A 21,733-nucleotide genomic window follows, 5' to 3' on the forward strand; every position below is an offset into this window, starting at 1 on the left:
CAGGGCCATCAAATTTTGCCATTGCACAGGGTGCTGTTGAAATCTGAGACCCCAGGGTCCACCACAATTTCTGCCATACTGTTTAAAGTGGCCTGAGTTATTCCATACTGGACTAAGCAAATCAAGATCCTCAGTAATATATATAGGTTGTTAAGGAGAAAAGCTGAGCTTACCCCTAAATATTGGCTCTCCAGGAGGTGTGATGAAATGACAGCAAATGGGTCAGTCTAATATTGCTCAGGGCTCTTGTTGACCATGCCATATAACTTAATGCCAGCAAGAAAACCCTGGCCAACACACCTTTTCTTTCTCATTTGCTTAGGCTGGTTTTGGGTTGTTACATATAATGCCTGTATTTTAGGATGCTGTATATTTAGTATTTTCCATGTTAACTAACCTAGCCTAAAATATTCCCAAAGAGGAACAATAATAATAAAGATGGACTCTAGGGTAATAAGGAAAACAATAATGCTTTAAATAACAGCATATGCAGTGGGTGCTGTCTTTGATGGGCTTCTTGCCCTGATGGCCTTTACTGTTCTCTTTTTAGCATTCTATCTCTGGGCTGGAACTGCAGAAGTCAACAGGATAAATGTGCTGCAAGAAATATATACTTTCATCGAGTGGTTCAAAGCCCCACATAAAAATGGTACAGCCTTATCTGTCCACAGTGAATTGTGGCAGGAGACAGCTTGGATCGAGTCTCAGCATGAGTCCTGGCTGTGCGTGCTGCTAAGTTTAGGGAGCATGAATAAAGGTATTTATTCCTAGGCAGAGAGAAAATACGAGACCAATTATTTTCTATGGAAACTGGAAAATAAACACCCAAACTGGCAGCAAAACATCTCCCTTCTGTTTAAGAAAAAGACCAAGTGAAAGGTTACTTTGTAATCTTCACTGCTAAAGTGTTTATTCAGTTAAATTCCATATTAGCTTTTTCTCGGACAAACAGAGCTTGATACAACTCTCTGTGAAGTCAAAGGAAAGAGTCCCTTTGACTTTAGTGGAAGCTGAGTCACGTGACCATAGGGACACATTCATCTGTGGGTCAGTCAGCCCTAGCCACAACTCGTTTAAGCCAAAAACCTAAATTCAAACCAATTTTCTGCCTTTAAAGTCAGTACAACTCAATTTGCCTAACTGTAAAGGTTTGTGGATTGGCCTGCATTTAAAACGAGGTGATGTGCTAGTGGTTTTTAGGGAATGCTATGTACCTCCTTCCCTGCAGGTGACTCCCCAACATAACTGATTACCACCTGAGTCTGAGCTAGAAGAAAAATTTCCCAATAAGCTTCTTTTTCTAACCCTTTGCCATTAAATTTTCGTTTACAGTAATTTTGGTTTACCGAATTTTTGTCCAAAATGGCAAAAAGAAAAATATACTGTATTAAAATCGTAAAATTTATCATCTGTAGGCATACATGAAATCGTCTAATATTCAAAGGGAGGGGATTTCAAAGAGTAGGTACCACAACCCTGAAGGCCAAATTATTACATTGTGTGGAACAAACCTCCTGATAAGATGATACCTGCTGGATGCTCTCACCTGCAGACCAAAGGGCTCAATTTGGTATGTTAGGGTTGAGAGGATCCTTCAGGTATATTTCAGTACATTAGTATATATGATTATAGTACCAACTTTCTAAACATAATATTTTAAATATTGAACTAAACACTAAGGAAAATAATAAGGTTGATTTTATACGAGCTATGAGCTGCGGAGACAGTTGAGCTTGCACTGGTGGCTAGAACAAAGGACACTTGATGCTATGGTATAGCAAATGGCGAAAAAGACTGCAGGAGTTGGAAAATGCTGCCCACCCAAAGCTGTTTTCGCTATTATTCTCCCCCCCCCAAGCTTAATTGCACTCATGTCTTTGCCACTGTCTTCTTCAGTGAGATGACAGGGATTTGCAAATCCCTCCTTCCTTTCCACTGAATTCAGAGTATAAGTATTTAATTTTCTAACCGGTGTTTTGATGCCTTGAGCTCCTTTCTTTCCGTAACAGAAAACACATTCTGAAATGTGCATTTACTACGAGTTCACAGGGTAGCAAGTGTTGCTGGTGAAGTAATCTGTTTGTCTAGGGTAGTGTGGTGTATCAGTCAAGTGTCCTTTGGCCCAGCCACCAGTATGAGCTCTGCTGTCTGTGGCTCTCAGCACCTGTCAAAAGGCTGTTGCTAGAGCAACTGGATTCTCTCACGAGACAGACTTTTGGTTGCGAGGCAACTGGCCGTTAAAGTTTATCTGCAGCGGCTATTTTTCATGAGGCTAACAAGTAACTTCTTATTGGGGTCTTCACATTATGAAGCATAGCCAAACATCATCAAGAGCGCCCTAATGAGATTGTCAGTGAGGTAACAGAGAATCAGCCTCATCAGCCAGGCCACTGCAGTGTTTGGTGACTCTATTTTTGTGTTCCTTCCTCTGGGAAGCTAAGCTGAGCTCTGGACAGGAAACTAAGGCCTCCTGCTAATGCTTATTTTCTTTTATTGCCCCTGTGCTAAGTACACCATGGAGTCTGCAGACCGACCCCACAGGATACAGGCTGGGGTTGGCAACAGTCTCCTATGCAGTCACTCTTTTAAGATCACATTAATATATGTTTAAAACAATACTCCACAGTACTTGGGTGCAGTTGTACAACATAGAAAATAGCAAAACCATTCAAACAGTTCATCATAAAGGAAAAGCCCATTGGACAAAGAAGGACTCAAGGGCATGATCTGCTTTAGCCAAAGCATTGCTATAAATGCATATTTTGGAACTGGCACTTTTTACAGTGCCACGTAATATTCATTCCATACTTGCAAGTGATCTTTCAGTGTGATATCACCTAAACTTTGGAATTCCCTGCGCATTGATATTAGGCGGGTGCCATTGCTGGATGGTTTTTGGCACCTGCTAAAAGTTTTTGTTTTGTTTAATCTAGCCTATGTATATTTGACATGCATTTTAATATGTCATCTACAGTGTATGATAGGGACGCGGGTGGCGCTGTGGGTTAAACCAAAGAGCCTAGGACTTGCCAATCAGAAGGTCGGCGGTTCAAATCCCCACAATGGGGTGAGCTCCCATTGCTCGGTCCCTGCTCCTGCCAACCTAGCAGTTCGAAAGCACGTCAAAGTGCAAGTAGATAAATAGGTACCGCTCCGGCGGGAAGGTAAACGGTGTTTCTGTGTGCTGCTTTGGTTCACCAGAAGTGGCTTAGTCATGCTGGCCACATGACTGGAGCTGTACGCCAGCTCCCTCGGCCAATAAAGTGAGATGAGCGCCGCAACCCCAGAGTCGGCCACAACTGGACCTAATGATCAGGGGTCCCTTTACCTTTACCTATATCATATAAGACGTATCTGTATTAGAATGGTTTGGATCTGCCAATGGTGGGCTTGTTCAATGGCTGTTCCCTGTATACATGCATCTATGTTAATTCTGCTAGCAACGGTCAGCATGGGGATTAGCAGGGTTGACGTTTGGATTACAGGTTTAGGAATGCCAACATGCCAATCATCTGAAAGAAACACTATGATCACCACAGAAATGCCCTAACTTCTGTCTCTTGTACTGAGCAGTCCAGTTTTTACTTGCAAAGACACGGAAGCGTCTCATAACAAAAAGTATCTTCCTTGTCTCATGTGGTCTCAGGAAAGAAAAATGTTCTGCATAAATGGCCAACTGCTACTTCAGCTCTACGCATATGCTGTACTGCAGCTCATATATTTATCTCTCTCTCTCTGCCTTCATACTTCCTTTGAGAAACAGCTGACCCTTGCTTAATAAATTTCATGCTAGACACAACCCCAAGTAAAAAAAAAAAGACTGAATGAATAAACATCCGGATAAAGCCTTTGGTAAAATGAATAAGACATTGTACGGTAATGAATAAGATGTGTAGTCCACAACCCACTTACTCCAGAGCAGACCAGTGACTTAATGGTACCATTCCAAGGTAAATAGATTATGGATTGCACTGTGTGTGAGCAGAAATCCTTCAATTAGTTTATTCAAAATTTATATTCTTCCTAAATATAGCCTATACTATACAACTGATGGCAAGCTGAATTATTTATTAGCTCATTTTCCAGTCATCCTGCTGATATGTGCAAACTCTGCTTGCATATACATTCATGGAGTCAAAAAATGAAATAATGCCCTTATCCTATGAGAGCCTAGACCAGCACAGCAGGCCATGCTGTGCCAATGTTCTCCTGCTTAAAATAGTACCTGTTTGAAGAGGGGTAAATGCTCCACTTTTATTTATTTAGCAGGATTTAGATACCGCTTAATTACAAAAACATCTAAGGGCCTTACATATATTATTTAAAAATAAATTGAAATTATCAAGAAAACCAGATATTTAAAACAAGTTAGCCTAAAAAATTTCAAAATAAATCAGTAATTTCAAAAATATACACTGTAAAAAGGTAAAGGGACCCCTGACCATTAGGTCCAGTTGTGACCGACTCGGGGGTTGCAGCGCTCATCTCGCTTTATGTGGCCAGCATGACTAAGCCGCTTCTGGCGAACCAGAGCAGCGCATGGAAACGCCATGTACCTTCCCGCCGGAGCGGTACCTATTTATCTACTTGCACCATTTACCTTCCCGCCGGAGCGGTACCTATTTATTTACCTTCTGATCAGCAAGTCGTAGGCTCTGTGGTTTAACCCACAGCGTCACTTCCTTTTTAATTACTGGTTCTTGAACTAAAGTTGCTGGAGGAAATTATATCTGGAAAAACCCTTGCCTGGGAGAAAAACTTGTGGAAGAAGTGGGGGGAGGTATTAATTTCTGGTTTCCTTAGCTTTTAAAATTAGTTTCTATTTATTTTTATTTTTTAACCAAGCTATTTCACTATTTTAAAAATGGGTGGAATTCTACATAGCGCTAATGAGATTGTTCCATTACTGCAAGCATTTCTTCTTGCCCAATGAAACGATCTCCCCTCTACCCTCTCCATGCTAGTCTAGGGGATCTGCCAACCTTTCAGGATGGCAGGGGAGCCCTGTTGTGTTAGTGAAGAGTCCTTGGGCTGGTTTCCTCTAGCAGGATGGGGTAGTTGAATCTGGCCCAGTATAAGGAAAACAGTAATTCTGTCCTACGGAGAGAAACTGGGCTTATTACAGTACAGTTATTTGGCTATTCATCATGAATCCCCAGCCTAGATAAGCAGGAAGAAATAAAGCAGGCTGGACCTGCAAACAGGAGATGTTTTATTAAAGGCATAGGAGCCCTGAAAGTCTTCAACAGTGCACTATTAGTACAACCTTGGGAGATCAGAGCTGCAATTGCATTTGTTTTCAGGGGAAAACACACACCAATATTTTATTGGGGGCGGGGGCTGAAGGTACCTCGGCCCCTAGAAGTTGGCTCCTGTGATGGGAGCATAACATGTAAAATATTGTACTATAACCATTTGATCACATGAGTTTCCAGACTGGAGCTTTACATCACAAAAAGGTCATTTGGATCCAATATTTCCTTGAGCATGGTTGACACATTAGCTTCCATGCATTCCACCCCAAGCCAAGCCTAGATATTCCTCGCTATTCTATCCACGTCAGTGAGAAGAGATTGATGGAATGTATACAGGATAGTTATGGGTCCTTCCTCTCATCCACTCTTCTCTCATCATTCCATACCTTTTTCTGTCCTGGGTATGTTTGTACCTGAATTTACAGACACAAATATAATCCCAATAAGTGTGTTGGAGTTCAAGAGCAAATGTTACCAGCCTTTATTTATCATGTTCCACACTGAACAACATGGATACTTGTGCTCTTGGCGGTATGTGCATGTGCACACAGTATCCATTTCCAGTTTGTTTGTTTTTAATTTGCAATACTGAGGTCTTGCACAAGAGTGATGTTTAGGTATCTCAATCTGCTGTTTGATTTGGCATGGCTGGAGTGGGTATCAGTATCTCAAAATATTAGGAATGCCCCAAACACCCAGTAAATGTTAATCACACAACCATGCATTCCCCCCCTCACAAAACCCCCTCAGAAATAATGAAATACCAAAATAATGATAAAGAGGTTTTGTGCAATCTATCTATCATCTATCTATCTATCTATCTATCTATCTATCTATCTATCTATCATCTATCTATCTATCATCTATCTATCTATCTATCTATCTATCTATCTATCTATCTATCTCCAGTGTAGGACTGCAACAATAGTATCCAGAGTAAAACTACATAATTTACTCTATGAAGACCTTGAGAGAATAACTCCTTTGAACAGGGTACGCCTTTAGTCTGTGGCAGCTGGTGAAAATACAGTGGTACCTCGGGTTAAGAACTTAATTCGTTCTGGAGGTCCGTTCTTAACCTGAAACTCTTCTTAACCTGAGGTACCACTTTAGCTAATGGGGCCTCCCGCCGCCGCACGATTTCTGTTCTCATCCTGAAGCAAAGTTCTTAACCCGAGGTTTTATTTCTGGGTTAGTGAAGTAACCAGAAGTGTCTGTAACCCAAGGCACCACTGTAGGTGCCTTTTGTTTGGTAGGCAGGTGAGGAGCAAAGAGAAGTAGGGGCATGGTGATAGCGACCACCCACTCACCCATCACCACACATGTGACAAATTGCCGACACTAAAAAATGTGCTAAGGAGGCTTCACATCAGCAATGACTGCAGTTTATCCACAGCTGCACACAAGAACACATTCACAAGAACACACATCAAAATTACAAGAGATAAAATGTAAGAACATTAGAAGAGCCCCAACAGATCTTATCACACTTTGTATCAAATTGCTCCACTGGCCGGATGTGGCTTGCGGACTGCCAGTTGACCATTTTTGATATAAATGATTCATGTTTCTGCTTACTTCTGCATCATGTGCCACTCAATGCTGCAGTATTTTTAGCTTTCTCCAGCTAAGCAGATCAATATGTGGATGAGAATCTTTCAAAGGAAATCTAATGAGTAACAGCCAAGTTTGTAACTGGCTATACAAAAGGTCACCTTGTCATCTGGATTAGTAGGAGCTGCAGGAAGGCAAGTGGAGACCTGCAACAAAATGTTCCAGTCTCTCCTCAGACCTCAGCAGGTCTGCTCTTGCTCAGGCCTCCAGCCAGCCTGGAGCAGGACCCTTGGGGTGTTGTTTAGAGTTCAGGAGGAGGGGGGATTTCAGGAGGAGGAAAGGAGGGGGAGAATGACAACTAAATGTGCAAAACCAATGAAAAAGCAGAAGATGACCTTAGAGAAGCCATTACTTCAGAAAAGAAAAATATATGTGGAGAACTTATTATTCGGCCTTGTGATATTGAGCCTTCCTCGTGCTTCCGTTATATTTTCAGCAAACAGGAGGGCAAAACATTTTCTTCAAGAGGAAAGCTGAAAAAACAATACACAATCAGCAGCATCTTCAGCCATGGGATGCATATGGAGGCCCTCTCCTGGCTACTTAGTCCTTGTATAAATTTTCTACAGGAGGAAATACCAAAGAATTCCTTTAGTATAAAATTATTGCAATTTGGATTTCTATTCATCTCCATTTCATCATGCCAGAAAGCACACATTTGGTATACATTTTATTAATATAGTAGTGGGCTGAGCACAATGATAAAGCAAGGTCATAAACGTAGCTGCAGAGAGGGCAGAATGCCAGCAGATAACATGAGCAGCCTGTATGGCTGTAGGACTTTAAGGTCAGCTCCCACATGGACAAACATTAATGCTGTCACTACATGGATCCACTCCAGGAATTCACAAAAGTCACTCTCTTACGTGCTGGCTTTTATCCAGCAGCTGAGCAGCACAACTGCAGCCAGGATATTCCCGTTCTTGGCTAAGGAATGGCTTGCTGCTCTCATTGACACTGAGACCTTGGTTGTATGCTTAGTTTTCAAGACTGGGTCATCATCTGCAGCAAATTTCCTTCTGTTTAACATCCATGTGAATCTTTGCTGATACTAGTAGGATGTATCCACACATTGTAGAAATGGCTTACTAGTGTGTAAAATGCTGCCTGCCTCAAATACCTTTTATCACAAACTGGAATCTGGCATCAATTTTGCCTGGTCTGTACAGCTAATTCGTTTTTGAGAAGCAGTTCCTCTTGCTCGTTAAACGAATATCCTTATTTTAATGCCACCAACATACTGTTCAAAAATAGGTTGGAACAGTGAATGGTTACAGTGAATGGCCCTTACTGTTTTGTGGAAAGAGACATTGTCATTTTCAACTCTCCCAAGCCCAGATATCCAATAGCCTTTCTATATATGGTAAAAACAGAAAAAAAATATTTGGAGTCAACTATGAACCTTGAAAAATAGAGCCAAACAACCAGTAGTTCAAGCCCCTAGCATACTTCAAGAACATAGGGTAGGTAGAGGGAACAGTAGACTGCTGCAGGCGGAAGGGTGGAGGAAGATGAAGTCACTTTCCTGATATGTTGTTAAGTTTGTGATACAGATGTAGATATTCAAAAGCTGAAGGGAATGATTACCTGTGTGTGTGTGTGTTAAAAAAAACCTCACACTAGAAAAAGTTCATGAAAGAGCAGGCCAGTGTCATGAGAGAGGGAGCAGGATTATGGGTTTCCCCAGGGTTTAAAACTCTATAATTTGCATTTTCACTGGACTAGGGAGTGTTCACACAGCAAAATACAGAAAGCTTACATTTCTTTTCATTTCTTCAGAAAGTGAAGGAATCCCACTGTTTCAATTTCCTTCAGAATAACTTCACAAAATTATGAGCCAGTCCTATAAACCACTTATATACTGGTTTATAAGGAGGATATACTGCCCCTGCACCAGTGGAGCGGCTCCTACATCTACCCAGCCTAGGAGGGGAGCGGAGAACACACAACCCATTAAAAAAGCAAGCAAGCAAAAGGAACAATAAAGGTAGATATTCCCAGTGTGTTCCAGTGCTAGCCCAGGTGCCAGGAATGGTGCTGGCACTGCCACCTACATATACAGCCCACACATGGAGGAAGTCAATGAACTCACGACACTCTGCATCATAATATGCACAACATTCAGCTCCCGCTTTCTCTTTCTGGTGCACCGTGGCAAACTTCTTCTCCATTTCACCCACTGTAATTTCATACTTGCATCTGAAAAAAGGAACCACTTGGCCATAAATGCCTCACTGTTGAACCTACTTATTACCTTTCATTCCCAAAGGTGTTTTCTGTCTTTAAAATTACTCAGGCAGACAGGGATGTGGACAAAATCATGGCTGGGCCAGCCCCTCTCACAGCAGGTCATCATGCTCTATTTGCTTGTATTACTGATTATATTCTGGATGACATTTTATTTTAAAATATATATGTGCTAGCACTGTGATACTTTAATTGAAACACAAAAGGACAAAGGCCTTCTCTGTGAAATCTTATAAATTGATTTTCTTGGACACATCTAAGCACTTGGCATTAAGCTAAGGTAAGGACCTTTACTTGCCCGTTTGGGCTATATTTAACACACAGCTTATGATTTACACCCAGCCGATCTTTATTCTGCCACAGTATTTCCAAAACAAAACCAAGGGACGTTATCTTGATGTCACTAGTAAGGCAAAGCTGTCTTGTTAAACTTTTGAAATATGCATACATTTGCTTGTTCCCCCAAAAAGTAATTCAGAATATGGATAACTTTTTGTATTGGGCCTTTTTAAAGTTTAAACTCTGCCAGAGAGGAGTTTTCCCAGAAAGGATCTTTCTTGATAAAGCTGTGTACCCATGCAGAATGCTTACCTGAGAGCAGGCTGCCAAAAGCATTGCTGGTCCAAGACATTTAGGGGCCTGAGGCCTGTGTCAGATCCTAATGCATATGTGTTTGCACTGACATTAAAAAAAAAAAGCTAAAGATTTTATTCTCTGCTGCTGGAGTTTTTTATGTTGCATTTGTGAGTGTGCGTAGTTTGTTTAACGTTGTATCTTAATTTTTTATTGCCTTTGTAAGCTGCCTGGAGAACTTTTTTTTTGAGTTGTTATTATAAGCATCGTTAATATATAAATAAAATAAACCCCTAACATCTCACTCAAAAGATGTAACAGGGACAGAATGGGAACAGAGACAAACCCCTAAAATACTGAACAATCTATTACTGTCAGTGGCACATTATGTAACACATGGTGCAACATGCGCTGTGAGGACCAGTATCAAGACTATGATTGGGCATTATCCAAGGCCTCACACCCCAAAGGGAGTTCACTGCCAAGAGCTCTTTGAAGTTGCTGCTTACCTTCATCATTGCAACCTGTTTGGTTGTTATCTGCCTTTTGCTATGGCCCAGACAGTAGCAGAAACGAGGAGGAGAAGCAGCAATGCCAAGGCTGCTTGCTCATTAGCTCTCTGCCTGGCAAGCGATGCAGTGATGAAGAGAAGGAGGAGCTTTTCATAATTCCAATGAGGAGGTCATGGAAGGTGTCTTGTCCAAGGTCCCTCCCAAACCTGAATTTGTCACTGCACTATTTTGGCATTGCATTTCCTACAGCTGCACGGATGACATGCTGAGGCATCTTTAAACACCTGCACTGACCCCGGCTCAACCAGGGTATCCTGCTAAACGTTGTCATGCACATTTACAGTCACTACACAGCAAGTCAAGGGACAGGGTTCTCAACTTTTTCTAGCAGGGGTCCATTAGCAGTTGTGTGGAAAGCAGAAACTGTACACTGTAAGCTTAATCTCCTTGATTTCTGCTTCCCTGCAGATGCAAGAAGCCAGACAAAAGAAAGTTGCTGATCCTACAGCTGGCCCATGCCATAGACATTAAAAAACTCCAAGCAAAAAGTTACTAAATCAACTAGTTGTGAAAGAGCCAAACCACACATATACCACAGAGTGTATTTAGCTCATCTGAAAGATTGCAGAACCACGCCCAGACTTGCCTAAAAGTTCCATAGCACTTAGTTGGTATGTGACTACAATTCTTCCTATCTCACTGCTCCACTGGCCCTATGGGGCATCCCTCCTTTTCTGCCCCCTACATAGCTATCAGGATCCAGCTTTGTTCCACAATGTGAAAGGAGAGTAGGTAGTGGGTCTACAAAGCAGAATGTGCAGTTGTTACACACACTCTAAGGCGCTGTTGAAGAAGTAGCCTGTGTCTCCAGATGAGGCTCAATTTTACAGTTGACTTAACCTATATTCCAGTCACTAGCATGTTTAAATGAAATATTCCGATCAAATGTCCTATTTGTTTAGGTGGGTTTGGGGATGGAAAGAAGCCCCTAAATTATTGACCTGAAAAGCACATGAAGTAATTTTCAAGAAGCCTGTGAGTCCTGTTGCTGCTTTCATTCAACTGCAGCAAACAAATGTCCAATTAATAGAGCAGAGAGGAGTTGGTTTCTATTCCCTGCTCTGGGAAATGCATTTGACTGCAAGTGAGCCAAGATACAGGAGCTGGAAAGACACCTGAACCTCAAATGACTCAAAAGCTGATATTTATATCAGAAAGGAGGACAAAACTACATCTATCACTATAGGATTTGTGTGCGCCAGGTAGTGAAATAGACTTATTTGACCAGACAAACCCTGAAGTGCTAATAAAATGCTGGAGGAAGGAAATGCTTCAAGATCAGATTCTGTAGAAGCCATTACTGTAATCTGTATCTATAGTTTCCTAGCAACAGCTGATCCAGCAGACTCATGTGAATAGCCCCCTGGGTCCAGTGCCACATATCACGAATGACATTGTAGGGCAGGTAATGCATGTTTGATGGCTTGCAGGACCGGGACCAAAAAATGTTAACATACATAGTGTAAAATGCAAACCTTACAACTGCAAACATAGCCTTCCTTTAATTATAGACCTCTTGGGGAAAGAACCTCAGGAATAATATATGACCCTGGAACAATATTTTTAGTACACATATAACAAGAGAGGGATTTCTAAACTTTGAAATAACTTTTCAAATGTGGCAGATTTAAAGGCTGTTTAAGGAAAGCTCCAAGGCTTGATGAATTATATTTACTTATGTTCAACCTACTTGCATTGGGATTATTTATGAAAAGCTATACAAGGGGGAGGGAATGCAAGAATATTCGATACTGCTTCAGCCTATTCCAACTAAATTCTACAGCAAGAATCCAAAACATGAATAGGCAGATGTAGAAAAGAATAATGAGTGAACCAGAGCTTTCATTTCTGTTCTCACTGCCAGTGGCATAGCGTGGGTTGTCAGCACCCAGGGCAAGGCAAGTAATTTGCACCCCCTAACCCGTGGATTTGCGCCCCCTAACCCTAACCCCCAGATGTTGCGCCTGGTGCGGCCGCCCCCCCCTGCACCCCCCACGCTATGCCACTGCTCACTGCTCCTGAACTAAATGCAGGGCAGGTTTTTTGTTTTTTTGTTTTAAACTGTTTAGTTTGCTCACAACAGCAAAGGCAGGAACAATGCACATCTCTGCAAATTTCAAGTGGTAGCATTACTGACTGTAGCAGTTCAAGTCCAGCACCGCTGACTTTTGCTGGCGGAGAAATGGATCAGATAAGGAGGGCTGGGTTGTTCCAACCACTGATGGGTCAAGGGGAATCCACAAACACTTACGTTTTGAGGAGGCGGGGAAACATGAAGCGGGGGAGGGTTGCCTGATACATCTTAAGTGGTATGACAGATGCACTGCTTTATCTGCAATTGCCATCTTGGATAGAATAAACCCTGTTCCAAAATGTAAATATAAAACACCAAAACAGTTTTTTAAAAAGTATGTTTCAGCAAGGCCTTGTAGTATTTAACTGAAGAAAAGTTTTCTGCATGTTAACATGTTGGCTGGGTTCTCTGCCCATTTACTCAGGCATTCTAATCCTAGTCGGTCCAACTGCTTTACAGCTTGGATTGGGGTGGGCACAATCTCTTTGCAAAAGGTAACAACTGATCACATGCATTATAGCTGAATTCCAAAAGATAGGCATGCAAAAATGTAACACCATAACTTGTTTAGTGTTACGCTACTCATAAATGCTCAGTAGAAGACCTGCTCAGTAGTACCTTGAGTTCCTAGCACAGAGTTCTGAAACTCACTTGGCCCTAAATGAATTTGACTTGGCGCCTTATTAGAGGTGATAGTGGCATGATCTCTGTGTTAAAATAAACAGGTACAAAGTGTGTTTGTCAGGATGGAGGAAGGAATTTCATGGAGCAAGGGGGTAGGGAAAAGCTTCCTGAACTAACTGGTTGTTGGTGCCTATTGGAGCTGAGGCTCCAATACTTTGGCCACCTCATGAGAAGAGAAGACTCCCTGGAAAAGACCCTGATGTTGGGAAAGATGGAGGGCACAAGGAGAAGGGGACGACAGAGGACGAGATGGTTGGACAGTGATCTCGAAGCTACAAACAAGAGTCGGACCAAACTGCGGGAGGCAGTGGAAGACAGGAGTGCCTGGTGTGCTCTGGTCCATGGGGTCACGAAGAGTCGGACACAACTAAACGACTAAACAACAACAACAAATTGGGACTAATGGGGCACAAGGCAGGGAGACCAACAATAAGATGACTCAGAGGCAATCCCAGGCAGAGCCTATCCTTCTCTCTGCTGAGTTCTTCAAGTATAGCACTAAGTTAGAAGACAGAGTTGGCTGAGGACAGACTAAGGTTGGAGGCTCATTGCTCTCTTTGTCCTAATGAACCAGCCTTCTTCTTCTCATACTCCATGTACCACTCTCTCTCGAGCTACCTTTTTCCCCAGTCCAGATTTTCTGGCAACTCTTGTTCTGGCGACTGTTGTTCTGATCAATCCATAGCAGACACCCATGAGGAAAGGCAGCACCATGGAAAGCTCCAAGTGAGCCACTTGTTCTGACAAAGGCTGGCAGTGAACTGAGTCTTCCCATCCAGTCTTCCTTCCACCTGCTCCCTTCCCTTGTGCCCAAAGAGTGTGAATTCTTAAATGGCCAACCCCAGCCTAAAGCACTCCACTTCTTTTCTGTGGTATCCCACCTAGAACCTTCCTAGCGCTGTTGGGCAGGTACAGTGATGTGGAGATACTTTGGCAAGGGCAGTAGCTCAATGGTAGAGCACTTGCTTTGCATGTAGAGGGTCCCAGGTTACATCCCTGGCATTTTCACACAGAGATGGGAAAGAGTCCCTGTCTGAAACCACAGACAGCCACTGCCAGTCAGTGAGCTAAATGGACCACTGGTCTGAGTCAGTATAAGGATGCTTCCTATGTTCCTATGATTCTTCAGGCAAATAGAATTTGGGTTCCTGTCTCAGATTCATTAGGCTTCGGACCACCAGCTTCCTGCTTAGTATCAGGAGACTTGTCCAGTTCCTCAGCCAGTGGCTTAACAGCCCCAGACTAAGCCAGCTCATCGTCCTCTGACTCTGAGATTAAAGCCTCTCACACACACACCCCTTGTGCTTTGTATCTGTTCAGCAGTGAGCTGCATTCTGAAAAATGAGTCTCTTGCTGTTATGCCTCAAGTGCACAGGAAGCTTATGGCCCTGGCAATAGTGCTACAGAGCTCCCGAACCTTTATCATGAGATTTAACCACAACACCATGTTTTTCTGAAAGACAAACAAACAGCAAGAGTCCTGTAAGGTAAAGGTAAAGGTAACCCTGCCCGTACGGGCCAGTCTTGACAGACTCTGGGGTTGTGCGCCCATCTCACCTAAGAAGCCAGGGGCCAGCGCTGTCCGGAGACACTTCCGGGTCACATGGCCAGCGTGACATCGCTGCTCTGGCGAGCCAGAGCCGCACACGGAAACGCCGTTTACCTTCCCGCTGGTAAGCGGTCCCTATTTATCTACTTGCACCCGGAGGTGCTTTCGAACTGCTAGGTTGGCAGGCGCTGGGACCGAGCAGCGGGAGCGCACCCCGCCGCAGGGATTCGAACCGCCGACCTTTCAATCGGCAAGTCCTAGGCGCTGAGGCTTTAACCCACAGCGCCACCTGCGTCCCTGCAGTCCTGTAGTTTGAGGTAATTAATGTGTCATAGATAAATGCATTCGTATGTCCCAGCTTTCATAGACTCTGAAGGCTACACTGGACATGCCTAGCTGTACAAGAGGGGATTTTTTGTTTTGTAATCAAAGACAGGGGGAATCTTCCATTTCTACACATTTCCAGTGAACATCACCCTTGTACCTTAGACAAGAAAAGAAAAATCACAACCTGTAGTTAGTCCCTACATCCAAGATTTGCATGTTTACTTGTAGATTACATTTTAAAAAGCAGTTGCAGCTGCCTCAAATGCCTTTTAAGTTTATTGCATAGGTTTTTACAAGGGTTGGGAGAACTCTCCCCAGCTCTCCCAGTTTGAAACTGGGTCAGCATTTGCAAGTTTTCTCGGCAAGCATTCAGAAAATTCATCTGCTTTCATAGTTCTCTCTTAGCTTGAAATGATGGTCATATGCACCTGCACCTGCTCAAACTGCTCACTGGGAATTGTAGTGCCACACTACACACAAACAAATTTATACATTGCTTTGTTATAGAAAACCTCAGTGTTTTACATTTTTTTTTTAAAAAACAAACCACTAAGAAAAATAACAGTAATTTAATACCTTTGAAAAGTTAAAATAACAATAGAAGAAAAACAGATTAAGACTCACATCAACTTTCTAAACATCTGGGTAGGCTTGTCTAAAAAATATGTTTTTAGCAGGCACTGAAAAGAGTACAGTAAAGGTGCCTGCCTGATATCAATAGGCAGGATATATTCCAAAGTATAAGTGCTGCCACGCTAAAGATCAAGTACTTAGAAATGCAGAACAGGTCTTATGTGGCACCTGTAATAGTACCAGTTCTGCTGCTTGACATGGTCGAGTGAGGACAAACAGGATAAAGTGGTGTCATATGCAAATTGATCCCAAGTTGTTAAGGGCTTTATAATACTAATAGCAACATCTTGAACTTGCCCTGGTAGCAAATCGGCAACAAGTGCAGATCTCCGAGCACAGCTGTTATATGCTGACAATGTGTTGCTCCTGTCAGCAATCATGCTGCAGCATTCTGCACTAACTGCTTCCAGAATGAAAAAAATGAAACTGTGTATATAATGGACAGTCAGAGAAACAAAGAGACAAACAAAGCAGTCCTTTCCCTGACTTATACCTACTTGGTCCTTGGTGGCGGCCAAAGATACACCACAAACATACCAGCACTGGATGCATAAAACATCAGTTTTATATGCGTGGAAATATATTAAATACTTTCTATCTGTAGTGTAATGTATGACACGAGCCAAAAACTGAAGGGGGGGCCCAGATATTTAATGTCTTTATTGTGGAAAAAATTGTCATCATATCTTTCATAAATACAGAATAAGGCCCCAGATAACTGGGATAATTAAAAACACAGGTAGAATGACAAATATATCCAGCCAGATGGGACATTTTAAACCCTGGCAGAACTTCCATAGTGCATGGTGTTAAACCACTTCCATTAAAATCTCTCTCCCAAATTGCTATATACAGTTGGACACCTGTGGTTCACACGCTGCTGCATTAAATATTGAATCCTGAGTGAAAATAGCGCTTTGTCAGCCAAAGGCACTCACAAGAATTCCCCAAAAGGCTTAACAACACACTGGCTAATGGGAGATTAATCTTTTAGAACTAGAAGTTGACATATGCAGTCAGCATGTAGCATGCTGTATAGGCCTAAGAGCATGGTGAGGCGAGGATTTCTGCAGAGCTTTGCACATTTTTTAAAAAGAGCTGTTTCTTTCATGGGGCAACTCTCCAGCTTGGCCGTCAAATAAGCCAATCAAATATAATACAGTTGACCTCTCAGAGCAAATTAATTGTTGATTGCCCCCTGTACAACAAAGTCTGAAAATGCCAGTGTTGGATGCTGTAGTTTAAGGGTGCTTTGGGTAAATTATGTAAAGGGCTGAAATTCCAAGCTGTATTTACCATATGGCTCTTATTTCTTCCAATATTTAAAATGATCCCTTTCAGTGGGGTCCTTACCAGATTTATTAACAAATTGAAGGGTTTATCTGCAATATAGACAGAAACTAACTGTCATTTTTTTACATAAGTAATTCCTGCAGTTCTGTGAGGAAAGGAACTTCTAACAAACAGTTTTCAGCACCCTGATTCAGAGCCAAGCTAAACAGTGATTAGCTACCCATTTTTAAGTAAAAATAAATAAATAAATGTTTTAGTATTTTAACTTTTATATGCTTTAAAGTAGGGTTGTAATTTTTTCATGATTTTATTTTTTTCTTGTTTGTAAACCACATTGAGGTTTTTTTGTTTTGTTTTTCAATCAAGCAGTGCATAATTTTTTTGAAAAAAGGAAGGGGTGGGGGTTTCCGTTTACACTAATTGCCAGCATGGAGGGCCCAATCCAGACTGACGCCAACTGGGAAGGGGGGATGTCAAGAGACTTTAACCATTGTTCACCTGCCAGATGAGCACACACACAAACACACCTGCATTCTAGGGGGGAAAGCCTCCATTGAAGTTAATGCAACCTTCCTCCCAATTCAACTTGCAGGTGTTGAAGGCCTGATCTGGATCCAGTGGGGGGGATCAAAGTGTGAAAGTCTCCTACTACCACCACCAGTGGGGTCCCAATCCAGGCTAAGACCCCACACTGTCAGTCTGTGGAGAAGGGAAAATGCTTGCTCTTAAAGGCACAGGCGCTTAATGTCTGGTCCTCAGAGGGATGCTACGACATTTAAACTGCCTCAAAACTGATGCAGATTTGTGGTGTACATATACCCTTGAAGAATCCCGCCACTTACTATTGTTTTCTTTTTGCATCCAATCTGCAAAAAAAAAAAAAACCTCACCGTGTTGCGAAGCTCTGTCCCAGAAAGTTGAGGTTACACAAGGACTCACACCCAATATCACTCTAAGGGAGTAAGCAGGTTCAGTTTGATTTTCCCGTTGAGAGGCTGGATCAAAATAGCAGTACAAATAAATGCAACAACATCTTGTCGATATTAGCTCATTCTTGTAGAGAAATCTAAAAGGGAGGAAGTTAACAAATCCCATAAAATAAACTTCCAGTTAGGCCCTGCTGGGCTGGATTCTGAGGTACATCTGCTCCCAGATAACTGTATTCCCACTCTTCCATATAGTGTATTGTCAGACTGCCCAGCCACCTAGTGGAGAAATGTTAGGTTCCAGTTACTTTGCAGCAAGTTTTTAAATTCAGGGTTACATTTTCATACAGCTTCCTTTTTCAAACAAGGGTTGATGACAGGCAAATCTATCCTGCTTCTAACTGGCCATCAATCCATCCAGAAAAACCTCAATCCAGATCCCAGCCTCTCTTTACAGCTCTCTTCTTGGATGCTTCTGTCAGGTTCATGCCAAACTCCTGATCTCTTCCGTATACTTGGCAGGTATCTCTAAGAAGGGTGGATATTTGTTGGCAAACCTGTTTAGTCTAAAACACTGAGGAACCACTGAAATAATACTAATTCTTCCCCTGTTGTATTTCCCAGACACAGCTTCCAGGAGTATTTCCAGGAGTATTTCCCATGCAACACGATTTACTTCCCAATGAACCTTGACTCCCAGAGTGTGCAGCACATGTGTTTCATGGGTGGAAAAACATGTGAGCATCTCACACACACATAGTAAAATTGTGTCTAAGTAAGAACAACATGAACACTGCCTGCTGAATATAAGGATATGCTCAAATGGCAGTTCCTCACTGTAAGCTCTCATTGTAATGCTTGGCACTACTACACTGAAAGTGGAGGAAGCATCCCAGTAATGGCAGGTATGTCTCTTTCAGTGGGCCTCCTTCTTTGGACCCCAAAATCTGCAAAGCCAATGAGAGTCCCACGATGACCCACATCTGTGATATGGGCTGGCCTGAATGGGGGACAGGGAAAGGGCTTGGTTCCTGCCACCATTGCCATTTAGATTAGATTCTTCTCTGACCCAGAAGGGTGATCAACTGCTGTATAGGTCAGAGAGCAAGATTTCCTCCAGAACAAGATTGCTGTCCAAGCAGATTATGCAATGCTGAGATGTTGCATCAACAATGGGTCACCAGCAGGGCCTATATCCAGGGCATGTATGGGCTGTAGTTTCTTGCTGTTGAAGAGGGATCAAGGGAAGTAGACCTTGAAATTCCAAAAAGCCTTCAGGTGTGGACCTCTGCTCAGACCCACACACTGCTGCCTGTGCTTCTGGTGCCAATTTTGTAGAAGAACTTGGGACAAGTCAGGATGCATTGGGAGCCCTGAATCTCTCACTTTTCCAAGTGATGCACTTCTATGAGTGGTGATCTCAGGAAGTTTCTCCATTTCCAGTGACTCCCCATGACCCTCAGACTCACTAACACTAGCAATGGGGGTCTTCCGCCTCTGATGAAGCCTCCCGACTCTGGCTCTTGTCCTGGTAAATGAAGCTGCTTGGTGCATCTGCTCCACTGTTACAAGGATACAAGGGTTACAAGGATACAAGGGTTACAAGGATACAAGGGTTACAAGGATACAAGGATTGTTACAAGGATACAATCTAACCGGATAACTTGCCTTTGGAAGTTCAACAACAATATTCTCTGCCCCTTTCTTCCAAAAGACTTCACTGTATCAACTAGCCTACTTTGTACTATTATAATTGAAGTTGTCATGAGTCATTTCCAATGGCCTTTGTTTAGTTTTTCTGAGGAACTAGGAGTGATGGTTTGCTATCCATAGAAGGTTAAAAAATGTACTTCAATAGCCAGTTGGATTTCAGTTAGCTGGTTCTTGGCATCTCTCATCGCTGATTAATGATGCTAAGAACAAAGTAATCAGAGGAGCCAAGAGTAACGCAACTGTGAACAAATGAAGTAGGCCAGAAAATGTTTCAGATTCTAAGGACTTCTATTTACTTTTTTCCTTCGTTGTCATAATCAGCCAGCTTCTTGTGTGATGTATACAAATAATGAGTTTCCTTTGATATAAACAAAGTCTGATGTAAACAAAAACCAAATTAAAAAGAGCTTAGCCAAAATGAGGAGGATGAGTTGTGATACAGATAAAGACGTTCATACACTAAAAATGAAAGTTGTTATTTCTGTAAACATGGAGCTTGGTGAATGAATTACGGACATGAAGAGAGATGTTATGGAAAGGAAACCTTAAATCTGTGATTCCAAGGACAAGCATTTGTGTCCTAAAGCTGTCAGGGAAAGAAGGATGTGCCCTGAATTTTCTGAAGAATTAGCAGGGACTCTTTATTAGAGAATGCTGACTGCCATGAAGCGGCCTATATTAACAGATTACTAAATAAAAGCAAGCTGTGCTCTATTTCTATACAAATGTAAATTTCTCTGGAAATACAGCTCTCTAATTTGAAAGTCCTTCCTCTAATCCCTGATGGGCGAGAATTCCCTGTAGATATCGGCTGGTGACAAAAATGTGCTCTGTGTGTCTCCGAAGGAATTTAATATATTTTTATGTGAGGTATTCTAGCAGGAGGCCATGGAAACAACTTAGGCCCTAAATACAAGGCTATATACTCCATGTAACAGCTTGCCACGGTGCAGGATGCTGTGTCCACCCAACACTTATGTGGATTGAGACAACTAAGGACCTTCTTATTCCTGACCAGATGGTCTGAAGGAGAATGGCGCTAAGATGGGAATTTACACATCAACAAAAAAGAGAACTTGGGACATAAATATACTAGATGTGAATCTTTATTTACTGTAATTACTTCACCTTACTGAAGGCTGTTCCTAGATGATATGTGTGGCTGTTAACTCTGCAGTCTTCCCATAGGATCTTTGGCTGCATTCCTCTACCCATGCCCGAGAGTTCTAGTGTTGCAGAAGAGAGAGAAGTGTATCACCACTATGAATAGACCTCCCCAAAGCTTCATTTAAAATAGGAGACAGAGAGTGAGAGAGAACGTCAACCCTCTCCCCACCATCTTTCACCTTCTCGGTAGTGGCACCCACCCTGTGGAACGCCCTTCATCCAGATGTCAAAGAGAAAAACAACTACCAGACTTTTAGAAGACATCTGAAGGCAGCCCTGTTTAGGGAAGCTTTTAATGTTTAATGTTTAATTAGATTATTGTATTTTAATATTCTGTTGGAAGCCGCCCAGAGTGGCTGGGGAAACCCAGGCAGATGGGCGGGGTATAAATAATAAGTTGTTGTTGCTGCTGCTGCTGCTGCTACTGCTGCTTGCAGAGAAAGTGCCTCACCCTTTTGGTTATTTTAATTCTCTTTTTGTTTATTTTTCAACTCCATGAAGTTCTAGTTTCAGTTGTAGTAACAATGCACACCCATCAAGGAAATGTGGTCAGGATCTCTCTATATCCTAGTCAATCCCTCAGTAATGTTTTGCAGTAAAGCCGAGAGAGTCATTTCCAGTTGCATTCGCAATATGAAGGTTTGCTGGCCCCATAAGCACAATTCCTCACTATATGAGAATTCCTTCTCATCCCTTTCCTATTGCTTGGCTCTGACAATATATTATTTTTTTCATCTTTTTCTGGGTTTTATAGCATATGCTGAACCCAAATTCTGTCCTTCCTTGCTGTCCACATGCACAAATGATGAAAGATGTCAGGTTTTCTTCTATTTCCTCCCTTTTCCTTTTCCTAACATTCTTGATGTATGAGACATTAGGTGTACCCAATTCTTTCCCAAGAGAATCAAGGCCCCTCCAGGTGTCCTTTTTATTGTGCATTCATGATAATTTGTGGTCATCAGGTGGTTATACGCAGTCCACTTCTGATAATGTTTGTGCTTGCGAAAGTTTTGTTGTGGTCGTAATGTTCCAGATTACTTTTTGTCCTGCTTTTGTGATGGCCCTCCCAGTGGCAACAATGCATTAACATTCAGGAAGCATCACAT

General features: G+C 42.2%; 1 protein-coding gene and 1 long non-coding RNA gene across 6 annotated transcripts in view; one reads left to right on the forward strand and one right to left on the reverse strand.

Annotated features, from left to right (window-relative positions):
* Window positions 1-21,733, forward strand: part of LOC309366665 — a 190,367-nt gene that overhangs the window by 14,934 nt on the left and 153,700 nt on the right. The gene's annotated exons all lie outside the window — the stretch shown is intronic.
* LOC309366657 (uncharacterized protein) overlaps window positions 1-21,733 on the reverse strand; it is a 44,921-nt gene that overhangs the window by 2,348 nt on the left and 20,840 nt on the right. Inside the window, exon 1 of one of the 5 annotated variants that reach the window (XR_014166825.1) lies at window positions 20,589-20,747. The exons of 3 other annotated variants lie outside the window; for them this stretch is intronic. Coding sequence is in view for 1 of the 2 variants with exons in the window: in XM_081905403.1 (XP_081761529.1) it covers window positions 5,642-5,668 (27 nt within the window). In the remaining variant the exon portion in view is untranslated. Of the gene's footprint in view, window positions 1-5,641; window positions 5,669-20,588; window positions 20,748-21,733 lie in introns of those variants that run through there. One more of the 5 variants, XM_081905403.1, reaches the window with a different exon arrangement.

The sequence above is a fragment of the Podarcis melisellensis genome, assembly GCF_964234715.1.
Source record: "Podarcis melisellensis genome assembly, chromosome: 3".
Lineage (NCBI taxonomy): Eukaryota > Metazoa > Chordata > Lepidosauria > Squamata > Lacertidae > Podarcis > Podarcis melisellensis.